Raw genomic sequence first — 21,472 nt, 5'->3', positions numbered from 1 at the left:
TTAAAAACAATATAACGATCTCAAGTTCACATTACTTTATTTTACATGCATTTACGAGCAAAACCTCTTCAAGACGCTTTTTAATCCACATTGTTTTCGTTCTGTTCTGGTCCGTGTAATGACAGATATAGACACATAGATATAGACATTAAAAGCCCATGGCACAAATCTGTTTCTCTGAAGATTGTTAAGATAATGATAGATAGAAGATTCATTTATGCTGGGCAGAGATTGACAGTGCAGTCTTCTGTCAACAGTGTGTTTTTTAAATATTTAATTGCTTTCTGTTAAATTTCTCAAAGTCACATGTTTAAAACACACTTGGCATCACATTCATGATTTTATGGTAAAATGACACTTTCGCGTCAATCCACGAGCATTTAAACAAGCAAACCCCCCCCCCCAGACGGTTATGTGACGAACCGTCACATTTGACTCACGTCATAACCGTCATCACCAATTCTGAAACCGGCACAGCCCTAGTCATGACACGTCTTGTGTTTTTGGCACTTTCGCCATGTTTAAGCAAGGTACGTCTAGCGCTTAAAATGTTTTGATTCCGCCATTAACGCCGTTTTACAGGATTTACAGTAAACACAGTAAGTTACATTTTCATAGCGGAGACACTCGAAATCTTTAAGCCACTCTCTCTGAAAGGTTTAACGTCAACTCATATTTTCCGGTGGTGGAGTTACATTTGAATCAGGATCGTCGTCAAAAAATACCGTAATAACCTTGGCTGTAATCGGCTCGCTCTCGTCATGCTCGCGACGCGGTCGTCTTTTCACATTTCCGCGCTTCACGGCAACAAGGAATGACTGACGCTCATATTAGCCAATCTGCGGTCTTCATTAAACGCAAGAACTTAATGGTGAAATTTGATTGGTTATGTATCGTTGGAGAGAACACTGAACCTGGGACAGCGCCAGCACGCAGGATCACAATCAACTCGCGTCACAACAAAATGGGCAGTCGCACAAATGCTCCCAAAAATATTTTAAGGTCGCACAGATTAAATTTCGGTCGCATATGCGACCAAAATGGTCGCAATTTCGAGCCCTGATTAACATTTTTATCCTTCCGCAAAACTTTGCACAGATGCATAAAATGATCGTAATACCTTATTAAGATCCTCTGCTTCATACTTGTCTGTCTCCATTTTTTCTCTTTTAGCCAGTCTTTGAGAAGTTTTAATGACCATTCTGTATATTTTTGTGTGTTGGCTTCGTAGCTGTCATGCTCTATTGTCAAGTTCAGTCTCAGTAAGCTCTCTGTGCCTTGTCTTGGTTGTCCAGTGTTTGTCACAAGATGGTGCCAAACGGTAATCTTTATTGATCTTTATTGGCGCGGAGCGATTTTACTCATACAAGTAGTACCGGCTATGCGTTATTACTTTGGAGCGGTTATTATTTGAAAAGAACGAACCTGCAAACATCTCAACTGACCAATCAGAATCAAGCATTCCAGAGAGCCGTGTAATAATTATCTACAAGAAGCATAAGTTCCAGGTGAATCTAGCCGAGCATGACGTCTCATCACGCTGGCACCCAGTCTGTGAGTCGAGTATAAACAACTCCTCAAACGGAGGCTCACGCTGTGGAGCCAGGCAAAAGTATATAAGGCTTCAGGTAACATACGAGCACGAGGCTACATTGTGCATGCGTCAAATTGTGCAACACACATACGCTTCGAACCGAGACAAGCGAACCGTATGGTTCGGATGTTTTTTCATGTACCGTGCCACTCCTACTCTTGACATCTATCTGACACTAAAACGCCACAACACCCACAAGGTGTCATGAGTTTCAAAACTCCTATATATAGACGCAATACTTAGAATGAAAAGATGCCACGTTTGTCATTGGTTATATGATTTCTACATTAGCAACACAAGCCCTGAATCAGCCCTCGCTTCAAATATCCCATCACTAACAATGACACGTCTATTACATGTCTATATGTGTGAATCTAGAAAAAGATCTTCATCCTTCTTTGTGTAAATAAGAGTGAAAAGACAATTTAATTGTTTCATGTTTCTTTCAGATGTGAAGAGTGATTCATGTTTGGATATAGAAATAACTTCCTCAACATCAAAAGAGCATCTGACCGCACAAACTCTTTCCTGCATCACCTGTGGAAAGACATTCAGCTCACAGAGACATTTAGAGAGACATGAGAGAAAACACACAGAACAGAAACTCTTTACCAGATCTAAGATCAGCTTTACTACCTTACAAGAGAAGAAACTTCATTCAGAAGACCACAGAGAGAAGAAGAAGAAGAAGCAGTTTCACTGTGAGCAGTGTGGGAAGATTTGTGTCTCTTCCTTTAATCTAAATGTTCACATGAGGACACACAGTGATGAAAAGCCTTTCAACTGCACTGAATGTGGAAAATACTTCAAAACCAAACACACTCTTAAAGTTCATCAAAGAATTCATACAGGTGAAAAACCTTACAAATGCTCTCAGTGTGACAAGACGTTTGCTTGTTCAAGTAGCTTAAAAAACCACGAAAGAGTTCATACTGGAGAGAAACCTTACGTCTGTGCTAACTGTGGAAAGAGCTTCTCTGCATCATGTCAATTAAGAGTTCATCAAAGAGTTCATACTGGAGAGAAACCTTTCAAATGCTCTCAGTGTGACATGACGTTTACTTTTTCAAGTAACCTAGTAGTTCATCAGAGAGTTCATACCGGAGAGAAACCTTATCACTGTAGTGTCTGTGGGAAGAGTTTTAGTCAACGGAATAACTTAGTTAATCACAAGAGAATTCATGATAAACCTTTCAAATGCTCTCAGTGTGACAAGACGTTTGCTCTGTCACGTTACTTAAAATCCCATCAGAGAATTCACACTGGAGAAAAACCTTAACACTGTAACGTTTATGAGAAGAGTTAATTAACAACAGTCAAACATTGTTAAGCACCAGCGATATTAATACAAACAACCAATCACAGTTTGTTTCGCCTAGCGAAGTGTCCACACAATAAGTCATTGAAATAACTTGCCGCAACCAAATAGCACCTTAACAAACATCATTACTAACCACTTAGAACAATGCGCATACATGCATGTAATGTAAACAACACAATCAACAGCAAACATTTTCTGTCTCAGTTGGCATTGTAGCATACTGAATTTACTGAATAAAAAGAATAAGTTGTTAAAAAACTGTTGCAGTGGTTAATTTAATAATGATAATTAATATTTAATATTTACCATTTTGTTGTATCTTAGCATTTCTGTATGTTTCATTAGAATGTGATCCTTAAACAATTATTTTTAATGTAGTAAACTGACAAGTAGCCTTAGTCATAATACTGGGATAATACTTTATTTACATATGAAGGTTATATCGGTGCGCAAGCAGTTGTATTTTAAGACATCTCATCCCGTCTGTTTTCCTTTCATCTCCTGCCCTTCCATCTTTTGCTGTGTCATCTTTCATATACAATAAAAAAAACCTGGATGACAAACTGAAAGTATCACGTTGGTCTTTTTTCTGTAAAACAGACACGAAACAATAAAGCAGCACATCTGTGACGTTTTTGTATAACGGGTTTGTAAATGATAATGCAATTGGGTGATGGCCATTTGTTAATGCTTGGGCCAAGGGTCTGAGTCAAAGGTGTGAACACATTTCTATAATAATGAAATGGTCTGAGTGAGACAGTGGGTGAGATGGTAATGTTGATGGGATTAAGGGTTGGTGAAACTGAAGGATTGGGTGTGGCAGGATTACTTCCTTTTAATGTTTTGATGTTCAATGCTTTCAAAGTTGAGTGCTTTGTTTTCCATTTAGGGGACTGCCATCTAAAATGTGTATGAATGCAATGTAGGGCTGTAAGTCAGACTTGATGACTGCAGTAGCGCCTGGACTGTATGCTCTGATTTAAAGATTGCTTTCTGCAATAAAGACTACAGCTCGAGATCCAAGTCTTCTGGTCTTCGCTAAAAAGGTTTCCAACACGTTTTCATAATGTTGTAATAAGATGTTTAAAGAATGTCATGAACATACCAAAATACAACCAGTGTATACATTGGTTTAAATGTATCTCAGCTTTATTAATAGTGTTTTGTTTTATAATGGTAGGAAGGGCTGGATTGGTACTCGGGCATACGGGGCATTTTCTTGTTGGGCCAACGTACATTCCAAGTAACACGTCATTGTAAGGGGTTTGTCTCGTGTTCTGTTGTTTTATGTTTAGGACTTTTATTTTGATATCCTGTTCTGTTCTGGCTTTTATTTTGATATCTGGTCTTGCTTCACATTTCACTTCCTGTCTGTTCACTATAAAACCGGTAAAATCAGATCATGTCCCTGCGAAGTATTGTATGTCTCACAGCTGCATTACCAAATAGTGATGCAAAGTCCGATTCATTTCCGCGAACCGGCTCATTTCGGACAGTTCGGCTCATTGAACCGGTTCAATAAGCCGATTTACCGGTTCCTGACGTCATCAAGAAATGACATCACTTCGCATACTGTATCAATGAAACATTCAAATAAAGTCGTTTGTGTCAACACATTAAAACATTAAAAAAAAAAAAACGTTTTTGTGAAGGCATATAGCTGATTTATTGCCTTTCATTCACAAGAAGTTAGTAATGTTTGTGGTCACAGTTTCAATCGCGGATGATAAATAATAAATGCCAGATACAACTGATCAGTTTTGACAAGCCTACAACTTGAATAAGATTCCTAAAAGTGATGTACAATTGCGGATGTGTAAGTATATATAATAAATACACTTGTGTGTTAAACTCATTGGTCTTCCTTAAACAACTACAATATGATTTGCATGCACAATAAATCGTACCAAAACTAAAGCTTTTTAATAAACAAGCATATCAAGAAACTAATAAAAAAAATAAACTTCGCACTTCAGGCTCATTCAAATCCTCGATGATTCACACGCAGTGTCAGCAACTCATCCGTCAGAATCGTCGGCAATCCTCGATCGGCAATCATCGACAAAAATCGGCCGGTTCTTGAGTCCGACGTGCTATTTCGGCTGTGCGTCCTGCGTCATCAACCCGGAACCTATGCCCAAAACTAACGTTTTATTCAGTTCGATTTGTGAACCGGTTCGACCGGTTACTTCCTGAGAACCGGCTCAAAAGAACGATTCGTTCAAGAACCTAACATCACTATTACCAAGCGTTTATATTCTTGTATCCTGTTCCCGTTTTGTTTATCTGTTCCTGTTTTTGACCTGTTGCCTGTTATATTGGATTTTGATTGTTTGCTGCCTGCCTTGACCTTTTGCCTGTATATTTTGGATTACTCTTTTGTATTGTCCTATATTGGATTTGTTTGCTTGCCTGTGTGGATTTACATTTTAATAAACCTCCTGCACATGGATTCGTCTCACTCTCGCTTTGTGTAAAGCAGCCCTCGTTACAGTCATAAACCTTGGTTGTATGGTCATGACGTTTTTTAAAGTCTTATTTCAAGGTTTAACAACTAAACAAAACATATCACAAATGTTGCATTTTGGGCTGGTTTTTTCCGTAGTGAACAGACGTGATTTATGTTTTTTAGGGATGTAACGATTCAACCGTGTGTCCCATTAAAGATGCCTGTCTGAAATCGATTCTGAATCGCAAGGCTGCGATTCTTGTTTCATGCACAGCTTGTGCGTGTACTAGCCTACGGCATTTGGTCCCTAGGGGCACCTCATACTTATCAATCTAAAATCATAACGAGTCAGAGTCGTTTATGACGTGCATTTAAAAAAGCAACACTCGTTAAACAAAATAATTTAATATTCTTTATTATCATGAAAATACCTGAAACAATTTGAAAAACAGTGATATTTTATTATCATGAAAATACCTGAAACAATTTGAAAAACAGTGATATAAATATTCCTGTAGACATTTCCTGGAATAGCGTTTGTAATGCTACTTCTTCTGTGGCACAAAGGGAGTTTCTGCACGGGAGCGCCCCCTGGCGTTCGGATGTGCCTGTATTTCACCGTAATTAATTCAAATTCATTCATTGAGAAAACGCGCATTTGCACGATTAATCGTTACACCCCTAATGTTTTTACTACCTAAAGAAAACGTGCCAATTATTTTTCAACGTTTAATAAACGTCCTTTTGTTTTTATTTAGGATGTGGTTTTTAAAAGGTTTTTAAAATGTTGTACTGCAACATTACCTAATTACAATGAAAATACAATGTTGTGAAAAGTTTGTGATTGTTTTTAATCTGATCATAATCTCTTTGTCCTACGATGTCCTATCTTTAAAATTTTTAAAAAGCTTGATGTTCTGTCTTTATTCTACAGCAATTATTTTCCCACCAATTCTTTTCATTTAGTCATTACTTTATACAATAGTTTGTGATGATTTCTGGACATAATTGAGACGCATACTTGTGTTGCTAAATCCATTGTAAAGCAGTGAGCGTCTTCTCTCTCCAGTACAGCAGGAGGCGCTGCAGCTCTTTAGTCCGCAAATAAACTTACTAAAGAAAGAAAGAAAGAGCGCAAGTGTGATGTGTTTGTGTATCCTCAGTTCTCTCTTGCGTGTTTCATTGAGTGTAAACAGAGTCTTGTCTTTGTGTATTTAAGTGTTGAGACGTTGATGAGATGTGCTGTAAATGAGTTGGAACTGATCTGTCCATGCTGGATATATTGATGATTTCATTACAGAAATCTCTCAGCTGAAGAAAGAGGTGGCGTTACTGGAGACAAAGCGGAGGTTAAGAGGAGATTTAGAAATGAATCGAAAGGTTTGTACAGCTTAAACATCATTTACCTGAATCAGACAACATCAAATCATTTCTAATCTTACTGTCTGTGTGTGTTGTGTTGTCAGGATGTGGATTGTTGTGAATCTTCAGTGTATGTGACTGATGATGGGAGTCTGGATTCAGTGTGGATGAGCAGAGATCAGAGCCGCACACCACAGACACTGCTGGACTCTAAACTCTCTGAAGAGAAATCCAGACACACACAGAACTCAGAGCTCAGTCTAACTTTACTCTGTTATACTGAGTCAAAGCTCACAGACACTCAGGACACTACAGTGTGTGACAGTAAACAGAGCTTACAGGAGGATCAAACCTCCACAGAGTCTCTGGATTCTGTCTGTAACGCTGGAGAACAGCAGCAGATCCTGCAGACCAAACTGAAGATGTGTTCAGTTAAACTCATCGACTGCACGAACCTCATGATGAAGATTAAAACTGAACCCACAGAAATCAAAACTGAACCCACAGAAATCAAAACTGAACCTAAAGAAATCAAAACTGAGCCCACAGAAATCAAAACTGAACCCACAGAAATGAAAACTGAACCCACAGAAATCAAAACTGAACCGACAGAAGAGGAAGATCGCACTGATGAAGATGATGATTTTATTACATCAGGTATGTCTCCTTAATTATTGTTGTATTTTTATGTGAGCACCTGTTTTGGGTTTTCAGTCACAAACTCACTAATCAAGGGGCGGTTTCCCGGACAGGGATTATACAAGTCCTAAACTCCTTTTTTTTTATAGGAAAACAACAGAGTTTTTCAATATTTTACTATGTTTTTACCTCAGCTTAGATTAATTAATACAGTCCTATCTTGTTTCGGTACGTGCACTTTTAATTTTTGTACAGCGCTTCTTGAATGTGTTAGCATTTAGCCTAGCCCCATTCATTCCTATGGTTCCAAACAAAAGGTTTATTTTGTGCCACCTACTCTTGTAACTACTTATGTAACATAAATGGGGAAAACATGTAAGTGTTTGGTGGCTTCTAAACTCATCCCTGTTTGTCTGTCCCATTGACTTCAGTAAGTTTCACAGTTCGAAAGGTCCATCATAATAAAATATGAAGTGAAAAGAACACTTTTGTACATGGAGAAACCAAAACAAATGATTTTATTCAATAATTTGTTTGTTCCCCTCCTTGGTTGTTCATGAGCAGACTACGACACGTCACCTGCTGACGTAGTTGCCAATGTTTTTATTTAAGCCGTTATGCAAACACTGTAAACAATACTTAATCAACCCGTATAAATGCCAGTATTACTTGCCAGTGTATTCTGTGTTTGTACGCTGGCAACTCTGTTTTTGTTTACTTTGCGTACATAAGTGTTCTCATCACTTCATAATATTTTTATTGAACGAATTTTGGACCTTTTTGGCGACGTCTTTCATTGTATTCTGTGGAAAAGAACTGTGAAACTTAACTAAAGTCAATGGGACACGACAGACAGATGGTTTGATGGTTTTTATCAAAATATTGCTTGACTCCTACAAAATAGTGGATTACTCCCAAATAATCATGCATTACATTATGTTTCTTTGTCTTTATCGATCACTTATTGAATTTATAGAAAATTAGAATTAGAAAAGTATTTTCAAATTATCGCCCAGCACTGCAATATGTACTATAACTGGGGTGGTGATTATATACTATTACTAATAATGTAAATATGAAGAGTTTGGTTCCAAAACGCAATAAATCCATTTTGACAAATTTTGGTAAAAACGTGTTTTCTATACCAAGAAAGTGACAAGATGAAAACAACTATTTTCTGTTACAAACTTTCACACAGCATCTTTAGGTTATAAAAACATACAAAATTCAAATCCATAAATTGATTTTCAAAGATTTATTATAAAAACGGATTATTTTTTCCACAAAATGCAATAAATCCATGACAAGTTTTTATTCAAAATGCTATAAATCTATTGAATCAATAGCCTATATAAATGCGCATTCATCTTTGCCATGTTATATTCATTTAGTTGACTAGTTGTACACACTAATTAAAAATATAAACATTAATGTTATTAATCAAAACACTTACTTTGTCATATTAAGAACCGTGTCATTGCGGTTATAGGCTATGACGTCTTCGCTTAACGTCTTTCACAGCGATCAGCTGTAAAATGTTTTTGGTCCTGCTCGATTTTCGTTGACTTTGAGTAAAATTATGGAAAGTTTTTCATAAGATCCTCTGGGGTCAATGTGTTAGCATGAGAAGCTTGATGCTGTCGGGAGAACAAGCACCCGTCTCCCGAGTGCCTCTCAGGGAAATTATTAGATGTTGATGGCTTACGTTTCTTTCCCATCACAGAAAACCATCACAGGTTTATCAATGCAATTAAAGTATTATTTTGTTTTGTTTGTTGATCACAAAGTACAAAGTAGATGAGGAAAACTAGGACTCCATGTACTCAGCGCGCCGCCATGTTTGTTTACATGCGCTGTGGGATTTATTGCGTTCTGTAAAAAAGGGGGAGTGGCGTTTATCACATTTTGGGAAAAAAGGGAGAAAAGATGACAGAATAACACGGCGGATATTGGATTTTGCGTAAAATTAAGAATTTACTTTTAACTACTGACCTGATATAATGCTGATTTTGGCAGTAACTCATTTTTTTCAAAAATGGCGTTTATCGCGTTTTGGAACCAAACTCTTCATATATACTACTAATAATCAGGGATTTAACGGTATAAAAAATCACGGTAGGGTAATATTTTGGCATGATTCCCACGGTACGGTAATTATTTAACCATTTACAGGAAGGAAAAAACAAATGAAGACTTGGAATAACTGCCATAAGTGTTTATCAAACAAGACTGAACATTACAATGTACAAAGTGTAGTGAAGTGTAGTGTTTACAATTTTCATAAAAAGGACAAAAATAATTAGACCATGTAATAAAATTAATAAAAAAAAAATAAGTTTCAGTTTAGTTTGTCAACTTTAAGCAACTCCCAATAAGTCAGGTTTTAAGAATTGAGTCACTCCCTCAATTGACCTAGTTTTTTTTTAAATTATTTTTATTAATGCTAATGCTAATGCTTGGTACTCCTATGAAAGCAACAGTTGTGATTGTAAAATCAAGAAAAGATGATGGGTTTTAAGATCATCAATTCCTGAAAACAAAAACAACCCAGTAAAAATGAAAATAGCAGCTTACTTATTTGTAGCTGGACCTAGAGCTGAGGTTAGCTCACTCAAAACAGGGGTTTGTTTCCCAATCTGAACTCTGCAGCCTCCATAAGTCACATTTGTAGGCTTCATACGTCATGAAGACTAATTTCTTATTTCACAATATTAACATTTTTCAAGTTGACTATTATTATTATTTAAAGCTGCGGTCGGCAACTTATTTGATCATATTTTTTTTATCATATTCACTGAAACCAACACTATGCTCCGATAGAACGAAAAAACCCCGCGCTAACCCTAACCCTAACCTAGAGCCTGTTATTTGTTTTGCAAAAATCCACCGCACCCGGTTAATTTGGTCCAATCAGCGCAGGCCGGTTCATTTGGTCTAATCAGTGCAGGGCTGTGTAAAATCTGCCTGTCAATTGCTGCACACACCACAGATCCCCCTCCCCCTCGCGCGCGTTACAATATCACGTGCATCCGCCTGAAGTTCATAGGCGTTTTGGTTTGAACGCAGCGTGATGGCGGAGAGCACATTCACTAACAATCTTGCGATTCCTCGGTTAACAACTAGAGCTAGGAAAACAACAAAAAAGTGACCTTGACCGTAATAAAACTAGGATCAATATCGGACCAGCATTTGTAAGGTGGAGGAATCTACGAGATTTTAAAGGGTTCAAGCTGGATGCAGAGCTTGCCACATCTCTTCTCAACAGGTAATTGTGCTTTATCAACTATTGATTGTATTTCAGAGTGTTATGTAAGTAATCTAAGTATTCTTGCTAAGTATGCGTTCACAATAATACTGGTGCACACGTGCTGACGAGAACGAGCTCGGAGGGAGGAAAATTTTGATACCGCAATACTACGAAATGTATAATACCATTACATCCCTACTAATAATAAACTCTCCAACACTCTGCTTCTACTACTCTTGACTAGGGGTGGCACGGTTCACAAAGTACCACGGTTCTGTGCGGTTCCTGTAGTGTTGTCAAAAATATTGATATTTTGATACATATCGATACTGAAAATGTAAAATGATCCCAATACTCTTGTCCCGCGGAATCGATACTCCGAGACGAGCTGTGCGTTGTTTTTTTGTAACTCTGCAAACACCAGCAGCGCGTTCTCGCTCTCTCTCTCTTTTTCTTTTTAACGGCACCCACACACACAGTGCACATGAATGCAGTGCTCCGCCTGTGAAAAGAACTTTTTTTACACTTTCACTTTGAAATTCGTCCAGAAAGGCATATTTATTAGTTAAATATGAACTCATAAATGACGAGATAACTCGTCAATGGCGGTGAATGAGTTAAAGCTCAGCAATGAGATTTGAGAGTGTTTCTCCCTTTCCAGGAAAGTATCGAAAAAGTATAGGAATCCCTTGACATGTTATCGGCATCGAAACAATAATGTGGTATCGTGACAACACTAGGTTCGTGTTGTTGTTTTTTTCTTTTAATCGTTAACACTCCAGAAATTTACTTCATCATATGATATATAGCTTAATTATCCACAATTTAGGATAAAGTATTAACAAAATTGTTATATCATGTAATCATGCACAAACTGAATTTGACGATTTTAAGGACATTTTTGGGACCATCTCTGAGGAAAGCTAGGTGAGATTTTGATACAGCAAGAGAGAAGACATTGATGACAAGCTTTTCATTTACTTGGCAAAAAATGGATAATGTGTATTGCTATCTCTACAGGAACCGATGTGCCTTTTTACCACACAAATATTGAATTTGAAGCACACAAAGATTAAACCGAAGAATTAACTTGCACAATCAAACTGCCGACGTCAGTGTAGTTTTAAGTCTTATACTCTCTGCATCCATACAAGCGCGAGGGTGCGCGAGGCAAAAATGTAAAAAAAAAAAGATACAGAATCTCAATTTTTTTATCCTTTGTGTAAGTAATAGTAAAAAGAAAATTATTGTTTCATGTTTCTTTCAGATGTGAAGAGTGATTCATGTTTGGATATAGAAATAACGTCCTCAACATCAAAAGAGCGACTGACAGCACAAACTCTTTCCTGCATCACCTGTGGAAAGACATTCAGCTCACAGAGACTTTTAGAGAGACATGAGAGAAAACACACAGAACAGAAACTCTTCACCAGATCTGAGATCAGCTTTACTACCTTACAAGAGAAGAAACTTCATTCAGAAGACCACAGAGAGCAGAAGAAGAAGAAGAAGCAGTTTCACTGTGAGCAGTGTGGGAAGATTTTTATCTCTTCATGTAATCTTAATGATCACATGAGGACACACAGTGATGAAAAGCCTTTCTACTGCACTGAAAGTGGAAAATACTTCAGAACCAAACAATATCTTAAAGTTCATAAGAAAATTCACATTGAAGAGAAACCTTTTCATTGTAGTGTCTGTGGGAAGAGTTTTAGGCACTGGGATAACTTATATAAACATAAGAGAATTCATACAGGTGAAAAACCTTTCAAATGCTCTCAGTGTGACAAGACGTTTACTTGTTCAAGTAACTTAAAAGCCCATCAGAGACTTCATACTGGAGAGAAACCTTACGTCTGCGCTCAATGTGGAAAGAGCTTCACTAAGTCATCTCAATTAAGAGTCCATCAGAGAGTTCATACTGGAGAGAAACCGTATCACTGTAGTGTCTGTGGGAAGAGTTTTAGTCTAAAACATAACTTACTAAATCACAAGAGACTTCATACAGGTGAAAAACCTTTCAAATGCTCTCAGTGTGACAAGACGTTTGCTCAGTCAGGTTCCTTACAAGCCCATCAGACAGTTCATACTGGAGAGAAACCTCATCACTGTAGTGTCTGTTGGAAGAGTTTTAGTCATGGGTCGGCATTACTTAAGCACAAGAGAATTCATACAGGAGAAAAACCTTTCAAATGCTCTCAGTGTGACAAGACGTTTGCTCAGTCAGGTTCCTTACAAGCCCATCAGACAGTTCATACTGGAGAGAAACCTCATCACTGTAGTGTCTGTTGGAAGAGTTTTAGTCATGGGTCGGCATTACTTAAGCACAAGAGAATTCATACAGGAGAAAAACCTTTCAAATGCTCTCAGTGTGACAAGACTTTTTCTCGGTCAGATCAATTGAAATCCCATCAGAGAGTTCACACTGGAGAGAAACCTTAACACTGTAATGTTTGTGAGAGGAGTTTTAGTCAACAGTCACACTTACTAAATCAACAGAGAGTTTATGATAAACCTTTTAAATGCTCTCAGTGTGACAAGACGCTTACTAATTCAAGTAACTTAAAATCCCATCAGAGAGTTCATACTGGAGAGAAATCTTAACACTGTAATGTTTGTGGGAAGAGTTAATCAACAGTCAAACTTTGTAAAGCACCAGTGACCTTGACAAGGTTATGACACCAAAAACTTGTATAAAGTTTTAAATATTGTTAAAAAACAAGTTAATTGTAAAATAAGAGCAAATAATCAAAGTATGCGTAACACACATGAAATAAAACCTTGCTGCTCATGTTTTTAGATTGATCTTACAGTATCATATTATGGAGGACGGAAAAATTGTGCCATATTTCAAAGCTTTCTAGAGTTTTATTTTAGGTTATGATGTCCTTAAAAGGATAGTTTACGCAAAAATCAAAATTCTGTCATCATTTACTCACTTTCATGTTGTTACAAACCTTGTTGTTACAAATAAAGTTTGAAATCAAGCCATTTGTGATCCCCATTTGCTTCCATAGCATTCCGTTTTCCTACTACGGTATGACAGTTTTTTTTTTTTTTTTTGAACATTTATGAGTGAAATACACAGTTGAAATAACGTTACCCATGGAAGTTCACTAAATGTTAGTTTCTGTACACTAAATGGGCCGGTGTCTGTAACTTAAGAAAACAAACAACGTCTGATTTCCAACAGATATTTTATCAAAACTTGTGGTTACCAAAGACTTTAGCGTCACAAAACAATACATTAGCATCACATAGCCAGCCGGTTCTAAAAGCAGGTGATGGTGCTTTACTACTAATCTTTGCCGGGTTATCCGTGTTTGGCGGGAAAAACGTGCAAATAATAAACGTCCGATCGACCGAAGCATCAAACGTCTGACCGAATTTCTTGAACTTTTAGCGCCTAGCATCGTGTGCGACCCACGTGACGACCTGACATGACGTCAACGCCTTAAAAGTAGCGTTTTTCAAATGAGGTAATATGCCAAGAGTGTCAAAGAGTGTGTGTGTCCAGGAGCAAACATTCTGCTCACAACTATATACAATTGTGTTAATTCATGTTGTTTTTCATATTTAATTTACACATCATTTTTTTATAAACTTTTTGTTATGTGTCAAACTCAGTTATTTTATATTGTGTGCCTTGTGATTTTACAAATTGATTTCAAAGTCTTAATGTCATGGGACCATAATGTCATTAATTGTCCATTAACTTTGCTTGGTATAGGAACACGCCGAGAAAGGAACTGTTTAGATTATTCAGTAAATGCTTTGTTCATTTGTACAATTATTACATCTCCTGCCTTCTGCTAATGGCCTATTTTCTGGGCTGGTACAGCGGGGAAAATAAGTATTTGACACATCAGCAAGTGGGTTATCAACACAGAATGTCCACCAGATGTAGACATGAAGCCAAATATTCCATACAAAGAAATCAGAACATTTAAGTATACAAGTTGAGACATAATAATATATAAATTGAAATGACTGTAAGAATTTATAGTCAGCCTTGACAAAGATTCCACTCCAATTTAGCTGATAAAACAAGCTCATCCCTCTAAAAGGCTTGATAATCATAAAAGGTAATCTCAGTTCAAGCAATACAATGAGATTCGCTGAAGAGTGACACCGTCGCTCCCATCAACGTCTGCTGTCAGAGAATGTGAGTGACTGTAGCTGCTGTACTGTAGCAGTCAGCTTGTCCATGCACTTCACCAGCGTGGATGAGGATTTCGCTTCAATTTCCATTGCCTGCCGTCATCGTGGTGCTTGTGTTTGCGTTTAACCTCGAAGGAGCACAGCGGATCGGTCCCTCGATGCAGGCGAACAAACGCTAGACAGTTGTTGGTGCAGCTCGACCGGCATAATGCTGCATTTCGGACAGGGGTTAAACAATGCTTCCTTAAGATGTTCCTTACCCAGGCACGACGAGCAGCGGTCATGCCCATCCAACATGTCCATCTCAGTCAGGCACTGTGAGCAAAACGCCGACTCCATAGCATCCGCTACGATAACCGGTCCACCAACCGCGTGATACAGGTGCGTCGAGAAAATCCGCTGACACTGTAGGACGACACTATCAAAGCGAGCGTTAGCGTCGCACTATGGGACCCCGGAAAAAACACGGGTACTCAATGGGAGAAGCCAAACGTTAGGTGAGGGAGCCCTGGTAAACCAATAAGTACTCGCCATCAATGAAACCATCGTAAAAAAATCAACGTTGGCTTACCTGTCCGACGACACAGCTGGGGCGTCAATATGTTCCGCTGTGTGTACCACTAATCCAAGGAGTAATCCAAAAAATCCAATATTCAACCAATCCTGCAACAGCTAAGTGGGGAGCGAAAATAAATAAGCTGCACACAGAACGAAGTTCTCAACAAGCGAGAATGACAAAGAGAAAGTTCATGACGTTGTGATATGTTTTATATTAGAAGGTCATGAGGTAATGAGATGATGAACCAATCAATAAGTTCTCGTAATTAATGCGCTCGTGCATGATATTTTCACTCTGTTTTACGCTTCTGGCGGTCTGGGGGTATAAAAAAAGAACTCACGTTTGTTCAGTTAAAACCAAATTATTGTTGTATAAGCAAATCAAGCATCATAGCAAAAAGGCTAACAAACTTAAGACTTATAAGTTACCCTTCAATTAACATTAGCACTTAATAATTCATGTTTTGCCGTTTCTCTTCTTTCTAAATTAAGCACCTGATGATTTTGACATTTTCCTGTAAATCTGTGTTTATTTGCCACTCTGTAATCAACTGATTTCCCATCCCCCCAACCTTGGCTGGACTGATCCTTCCAAGTCATGGCTAGACAAGGCTCCATTCGGAGAACACGTAAATGGAACAGGCTAGCAAGTGCACGTCATTGCGTCGTTACGTCAGTGAATGGCCCTGCGTTCCAGTTTGTTTTTTATGACCTTCCATGGTAAATTTTCGTAAGGGACATGTGATATGGTTTTATTGTGATAAAAGTGTAGTAACCATGGTTTTTTGGTGTATTGATTACTATCAGCAAAACTATGGCTTTACACTTTTATGGGTTTTTTTTTGTGGTTACCATGGTTTTAGTACAGTAAATTAGTAACCATGTTTTTTTACTGTAGTAAAACCATGGTTAATTTTCATAAGGGAACCTTGTGAAAAGTTGTAAAAGCTGTTGTGTTTGTATTTTTGCATGTATTTGACATGTATTTTTTTTCTGATCATCTTTGTCCTATGATGTCCTATCTTTATGACTTAGCTTGATGTTCTGTCTTTATTCTTCAGCAATTATTTTCCCACCCCTTCTTTTTATTTAGTCATTACTTTATACAATAGTATAGAAGATTTCTGGCTATAATTGAGACCCATACTTGTTTTGCTAAATCACTTGTAAAGCAGTGAGCGTCTTCTCTCTCCAGTACAGCAGGAGGCGCTGCAGCTCTTTAGTCCGGACACATCAACTCACTAAAGAAAGAAAGAAAGAGCGCGCGTGTGATGTGTTTGTGTATCCTCAGTGTTTTTCTCTCTTGCGTGTTTCATTGAGTGTAAACAGAGTCTTGTCTCTGTGTATTTAAGTGTTGAGACGATGCAGGACACTACAGTGTGTGACAGTAAACAGAGCTTACAGGAGGATCAAACCTCCACAGAGTCTCTGGATTCTGTCTGTAACGCTGGAGAACAGCAGCAGATCCTGCAGACCAAACTGAAGATGTGTTCAGTTAAACTCATCGACTGCACGAACCTCATGATGATGATTAAACCTGAACCAACAGAAATCAAAACTGAACCCACAGAAATCAAAACTGAACCCAAAGAGGAAGATCGCACTGATGAAGATGATGATTTTATTCCATCAGGTATGTCTTAATTAATGTTGTGTTTTTAATATTTTTAACGGTCATGTTAGCAACTGTTTTGTCACAAACTCACTAATCAACCAAAAAACTTAAGTACTAAAAGTTTAGGACATTTTAGTTTAGGATATTTTTTAAAACTTATCAGGCACGTAGGCTTAAAGGGTTAGTTCACCCCAAAATGCTTATTTGATCATAAATCACTTACCCATGTGTCGTTTTAAACCCCAAAGTGCTAGATTGTCTTAGGAACAACAGCAAAAACAGAACGTTCCCATATGGTTCCCGGGATACAAAAACGTTAACGTTCCCAGAACGATCCATGTAGGTTATTTTTAGTTATATTTTATAACCTAGAAAGAACGTACCCTGTACGTTTTTTTTAAAGCTATAACGAATAAACTTTTATGGCCTAATGGATGGCCTTTATTAAAGGGATAGTTCACTCATAAATAAAAATAATGTCATTAATGACTCACCCTCATATCGTTCCAAACCTGTAAGACCTCCGTTTATCTTCGGAAACTTTGTTTAAGATGTTTTAAATTTAGTCAGAGAGCTTTCTGACTCTCCATTGAAAATCTATGTAAGGTATACTGTCCATTACACTGCCAATGATTTGTTTGCAGACATTTCTCATCGTGATGGTTAATGTGCATTTAAAACACCTGTTTTTAAGAGCTGAATGATATTTCTTTTTGCGATGACGCACGGGCATTTTTGTTAAATATGAGCACGTAACGTGCTATTCTTTATGCTGCTGAATGATCTGCGCTTCATTAATAGTGACGAGCTACCTGATATCTGCTTTAGTCCAGTTTGATGTAATTTCTCCTCGTGAATGCTGATCTGCATGTAAATCCCTTGTTTTGAAGAGCTGAACTATAACTTAATTGTGGCGATGACACGCACTTCAGTTAGTATTTAGTAGAATTATCTGACAACACAGGCAGGAATTAATATAAACATCCACGTGTCATACAATCTATGTCTATGCCATTTAGTTTGGTAGTTAACAATAGCTAAGGTTAACTTTACTACAGACGCATCTTGCGTTCGATCTCGACAACACGGTAAATTAGTGTAAATGTTGTTTGCTCACTAAGCAACTTTAAATTTAAACCAAAATCAACAGTTATAAAATCACTACTTGTGGTTTGTGGTAGGGGTTGTAATGGCCAAAGCAAACTAACAATTTTAGATTTAATTGCTCCGGTATCCGGTTGTGCCTGGAACCTAACATTTAAATCCATGTTCTGCCAGTTTTGTCCTTGCTTGTTTCTTCTCAATACCTGAAAAACGTCTGATGATTATTCTGTGTACGTCCAGCTGGCCTTGAACATGGGCGTGTAATAGAAATGTTGGGGGCGTACATGTAGACTGTTATGTCACAGTCAGTGTTATGTTGAGATTGGCCTGTTTTTGACTTTTAGATGAACGAGATTAACATAAGAATGAGGAAACATTACTGTTTGAGGACAGGACTCTGATGAAGATGTAATTGTGCATCGAAACGTTAGCCACATTATGCTCAATTGCTTCACATTTAAACCACGCAGAAAACGTGATTGCACCGCTTTCATCCTCTATAAAGCGCGTGGAAGCTCCAAAGCATCTGTCGTTGCTAAGTAACCTAAGCATTGCTTGACGTTGTGACGGGCACTCTCCAGCGGAAAGAAATCTGCGCATATGAACATGTATGTTTGTTAAGAAACGTATATCTGATCCTCATTTATATTATTATATTTCAAAATATATGTATGCATTATATATAAGCCTCAGAGGTGGAAAAAGTACTAAAATATTGTACTCAAGTAAAAGTAAAGTTACTTGTCTAAGAATCTACTCAAGTAAAAGTAAAAAGTAAGTCATTTTAACTTTACTCAGAGTAAAAGTTACTTTTTTTTTACAGCGGGAAGAGGTGGAGGATTCTAGTATAGTTAAAAAACGACAAGGGAATATAAATCTCAAACTAGTTGTTTTTAATTGTAGGAACATCTTTACAATTAAAGTGCAATAACAAAAAGTTAATAAAATAAAAAGCTTTTTTTTAAGTAAGAAACATTTATGGAATTGTTTAATGATTTTTACATGTGAGTTATGCACTTTTGAAGGTGGTCAGAAGCTTGTAAATACAATCACTATAGTAAGGTTGTAATTGATGTATTGCTGGCAACATACATTATTTTATTAAACTATATATCTAGTTTAAATGAGCATATAATGAGATAAGTGCCATGTCTATATACATTTGACACGTTTATTATCTTCTTACTTCCCTGACCTGGGTACCTGATGACATTTATTCTTCTCTCTCTCTCTCGCGCGCGCGCTCTCTCTCTTGCTCTCTCTCTCTCTCTCTCTGCAATGTCTAATGACCTGCGCATTCTCGAGGACGTTTTGAAGTTCTGTTTGACTTGACGCGAAGCTGCTAGACCTCAGAAGATAATGCACATCAGGGGCGGAGCCAGACATTGTAGACATTGGGGGCTTAGCCCAAATCTAGGGGTTTCAAGGCTTGGTCCCCTGTTGATATTTTTTCTCCATTTACGGCAGCTTTATAAACTATTTTTTAATCTAAGTGTTCTCTGTATTGTCCAGTGTTGGGTGTAACTAGTTACTAAGTAATGTGTTACTGTAATTTAATTACTTGAAAAAGTAATGTAAGGGATTACTCTTATTTTTCTTGTAATCGAATTACAGTTACTTCTGATGTAACTAAATACTGTCTATGGACTGTAGAACAATTATGTATACTATAATAAATAGTTGGTTTTAGTTTACAATTCTCACTATTAACTGGTTGATTATTAGCATTAATATTACTGAGATGTTGACTGTTTTTTAGTAGGCCTACTTAAATAGCACATATTAATGCTTGATTCTGCAAAACCTTATTCTACACCCTAAACCCTCCCCATTTCTACAAATACTTAAAATAAACAACTACTTTAGTATTAGTAAGCAGTAGTTGGAGTATATTGAGGCAAAAGTAGTTAATAGTTAATTAATAGAGAGAAATGAACCCTAAAGTGGGACCAGAATAATTGATGTACTTTTATATATTGTTTCTTCGAGCCATTTCAAGCCTATCCTTGTATCATGTACTAAATAGGATTTAGAAAGTAATTAGTAATAATTAAATACTTTTTGGAGTAATTTGTAAAGTAATTTAATTACATGATTGAAGATGTAATTAGTAACTAGTAATTAATTACTTTTTTGAGTAACTTACCCAACACTGGTGTTGTCATTTTGAAACTGCAACATAACAAATTTTGACAATGACACTTTAACTTCTCTTATCCAAAAATAGGCAAACATGTTTGCTGAAGGCTAATCCAGTAACTATAAAGCTACATAAGAATAACAATTTTTGACTTCATTGACAGAACAATTTCTCACCTGCTTATGGAAGCGTTTCTCTCTCTTTCTCTCTTTCTGTCTATCTGTGATCTCTCTCCACCCTCCTCTCTTCCTATTTGCACTGACAGTTATCACACATTAGGATATTTTAATGTAAGAGATTGGGGATTCACATTTTATAACTGTCTATCAATGTATTTCTGAGGTAAAATCATTGCGAATTTCAAATGCATATGGACAAAACATACCTAAAGTATATATGCAACAATGAGCAAGTTTTTTCAAAGTTTTAATTCACTGTTATTAAATGTACTTTAAATACAACGTTACCAATGACCAATGGGGCAGACTAGACCAGAGCACCACAGTAAGTTAGACGTTAGCCATGCAGATGATATATCAGTTGACGCTATTTAACAGTATTTACATCACATAACTATAAATATACACTTACAGTAATAACGAAGGCACTGTAATAATAAAGACACTTTGAAAATGCGTTTACTGTGGGGAGATTCCGAATGTTATTTTGCCTTCAACACGCATCTCTTATTCATTTTCAGTTGAGTGGGGGACCGGAGAGTTAAAGCTGAGTGCCGCCACCTAGCGTCCTGGATGAATTCATTTTACAGATCTGAAAAGATTCGGGGCTTTTGACAAAAAAAGCCACCCCCCCGCTCCGCCCCTGATGTGCATGGTATTAAAAACGCGTCGTGCAATTTCGTACTTAAGAGCATGAATGCTACCTTTCATAGAAATGAAACACTCGCTTCGCGTCAGTGGAAAGTGGTCGCTTAAATATGACCAGGGGTTCTTTCATAAGATTTGAACTGAGGCGGGTCTGCATTAGCGCGCGCCTGTCTCGTCCGTCTCCATGGTTCTTTTTGCGCGTTCCCCGGGCCCCGCCCATTTACATCCGTTTCGCGTCTTTATCACTTTGCTTTTTAAAATATTTTTTACCCGGTAACGGATATGATTTAAAATGTAGCGAAGTACAATACTTTAAATAAAACATACTTAAGTAAAAGTAAAAGTACAGATTTTAAAAACTACTCAAAAAAGTAAAAATACACAAAAAAACTACTCAATTACAGTAACGTGAGTAAATGTAGTTCGTTACTTTCCACCTCTGATAAGCCTATATG

The 21,472-nt window shown here is 37.3% G+C and overlaps 2 protein-coding genes across 5 annotated transcripts in view; both read left to right on the top strand.

Moving 5' to 3' along the window:
- The window catches only part of LOC129438708 (uncharacterized), a 197,076-nt gene that overhangs the window by 25,400 nt on the left and 150,204 nt on the right, over positions 1–21,472 (top strand). Inside the window, exon 1 of one of the 4 annotated variants that reach the window (XM_073862501.1) lies at positions 15,952–16,964. The exons of the other annotated variants lie outside the window; for them this stretch is intronic. Coding sequence (XP_073718602.1) covers positions 16,694–16,964 — 271 coding nt within the window. The 5' untranslated portion in view covers positions 15,952–16,693. Of the gene's footprint in view, positions 1–15,951; positions 16,965–21,472 lie in introns of those variants that run through there. 4 annotated transcript variants of the gene reach the window in all.
- Positions 6,497–13,599, top strand: LOC129437057 (uncharacterized). The gene is made up of 3 exons (XM_073862508.1): positions 6,497–6,744; positions 6,831–7,383; positions 11,880–13,599. Exons 1-3 carry the CDS (start codon positions 6,733–6,735, stop codon positions 13,052–13,054), a joined length of 1,740 nt encoding a protein of 579 aa, XP_073718609.1. The 5' UTR covers positions 6,497–6,732; the 3' UTR covers positions 13,055–13,599.

Source organism: Misgurnus anguillicaudatus, chromosome 24 (genome assembly GCF_027580225.2).
Source record: "Misgurnus anguillicaudatus chromosome 24, ASM2758022v2, whole genome shotgun sequence".
Classification (NCBI taxonomy): Eukaryota; Metazoa; Chordata; class Actinopteri; order Cypriniformes; family Cobitidae; genus Misgurnus; species Misgurnus anguillicaudatus.
This window is presented reverse-complemented; position numbering and strand designations above follow the sequence as displayed.

Excerpts from the sequence above, each read along its gene's own strand:
- LOC129437057 (XM_073862508.1), top strand. Across the intron at positions 7,384-11,879 it reads TGATGATTTTATTACATCAG|ATGTGAAGAGTGATTCATGT; the intron begins GTATGTCTCCTT and ends TGTTTCTTTCAG.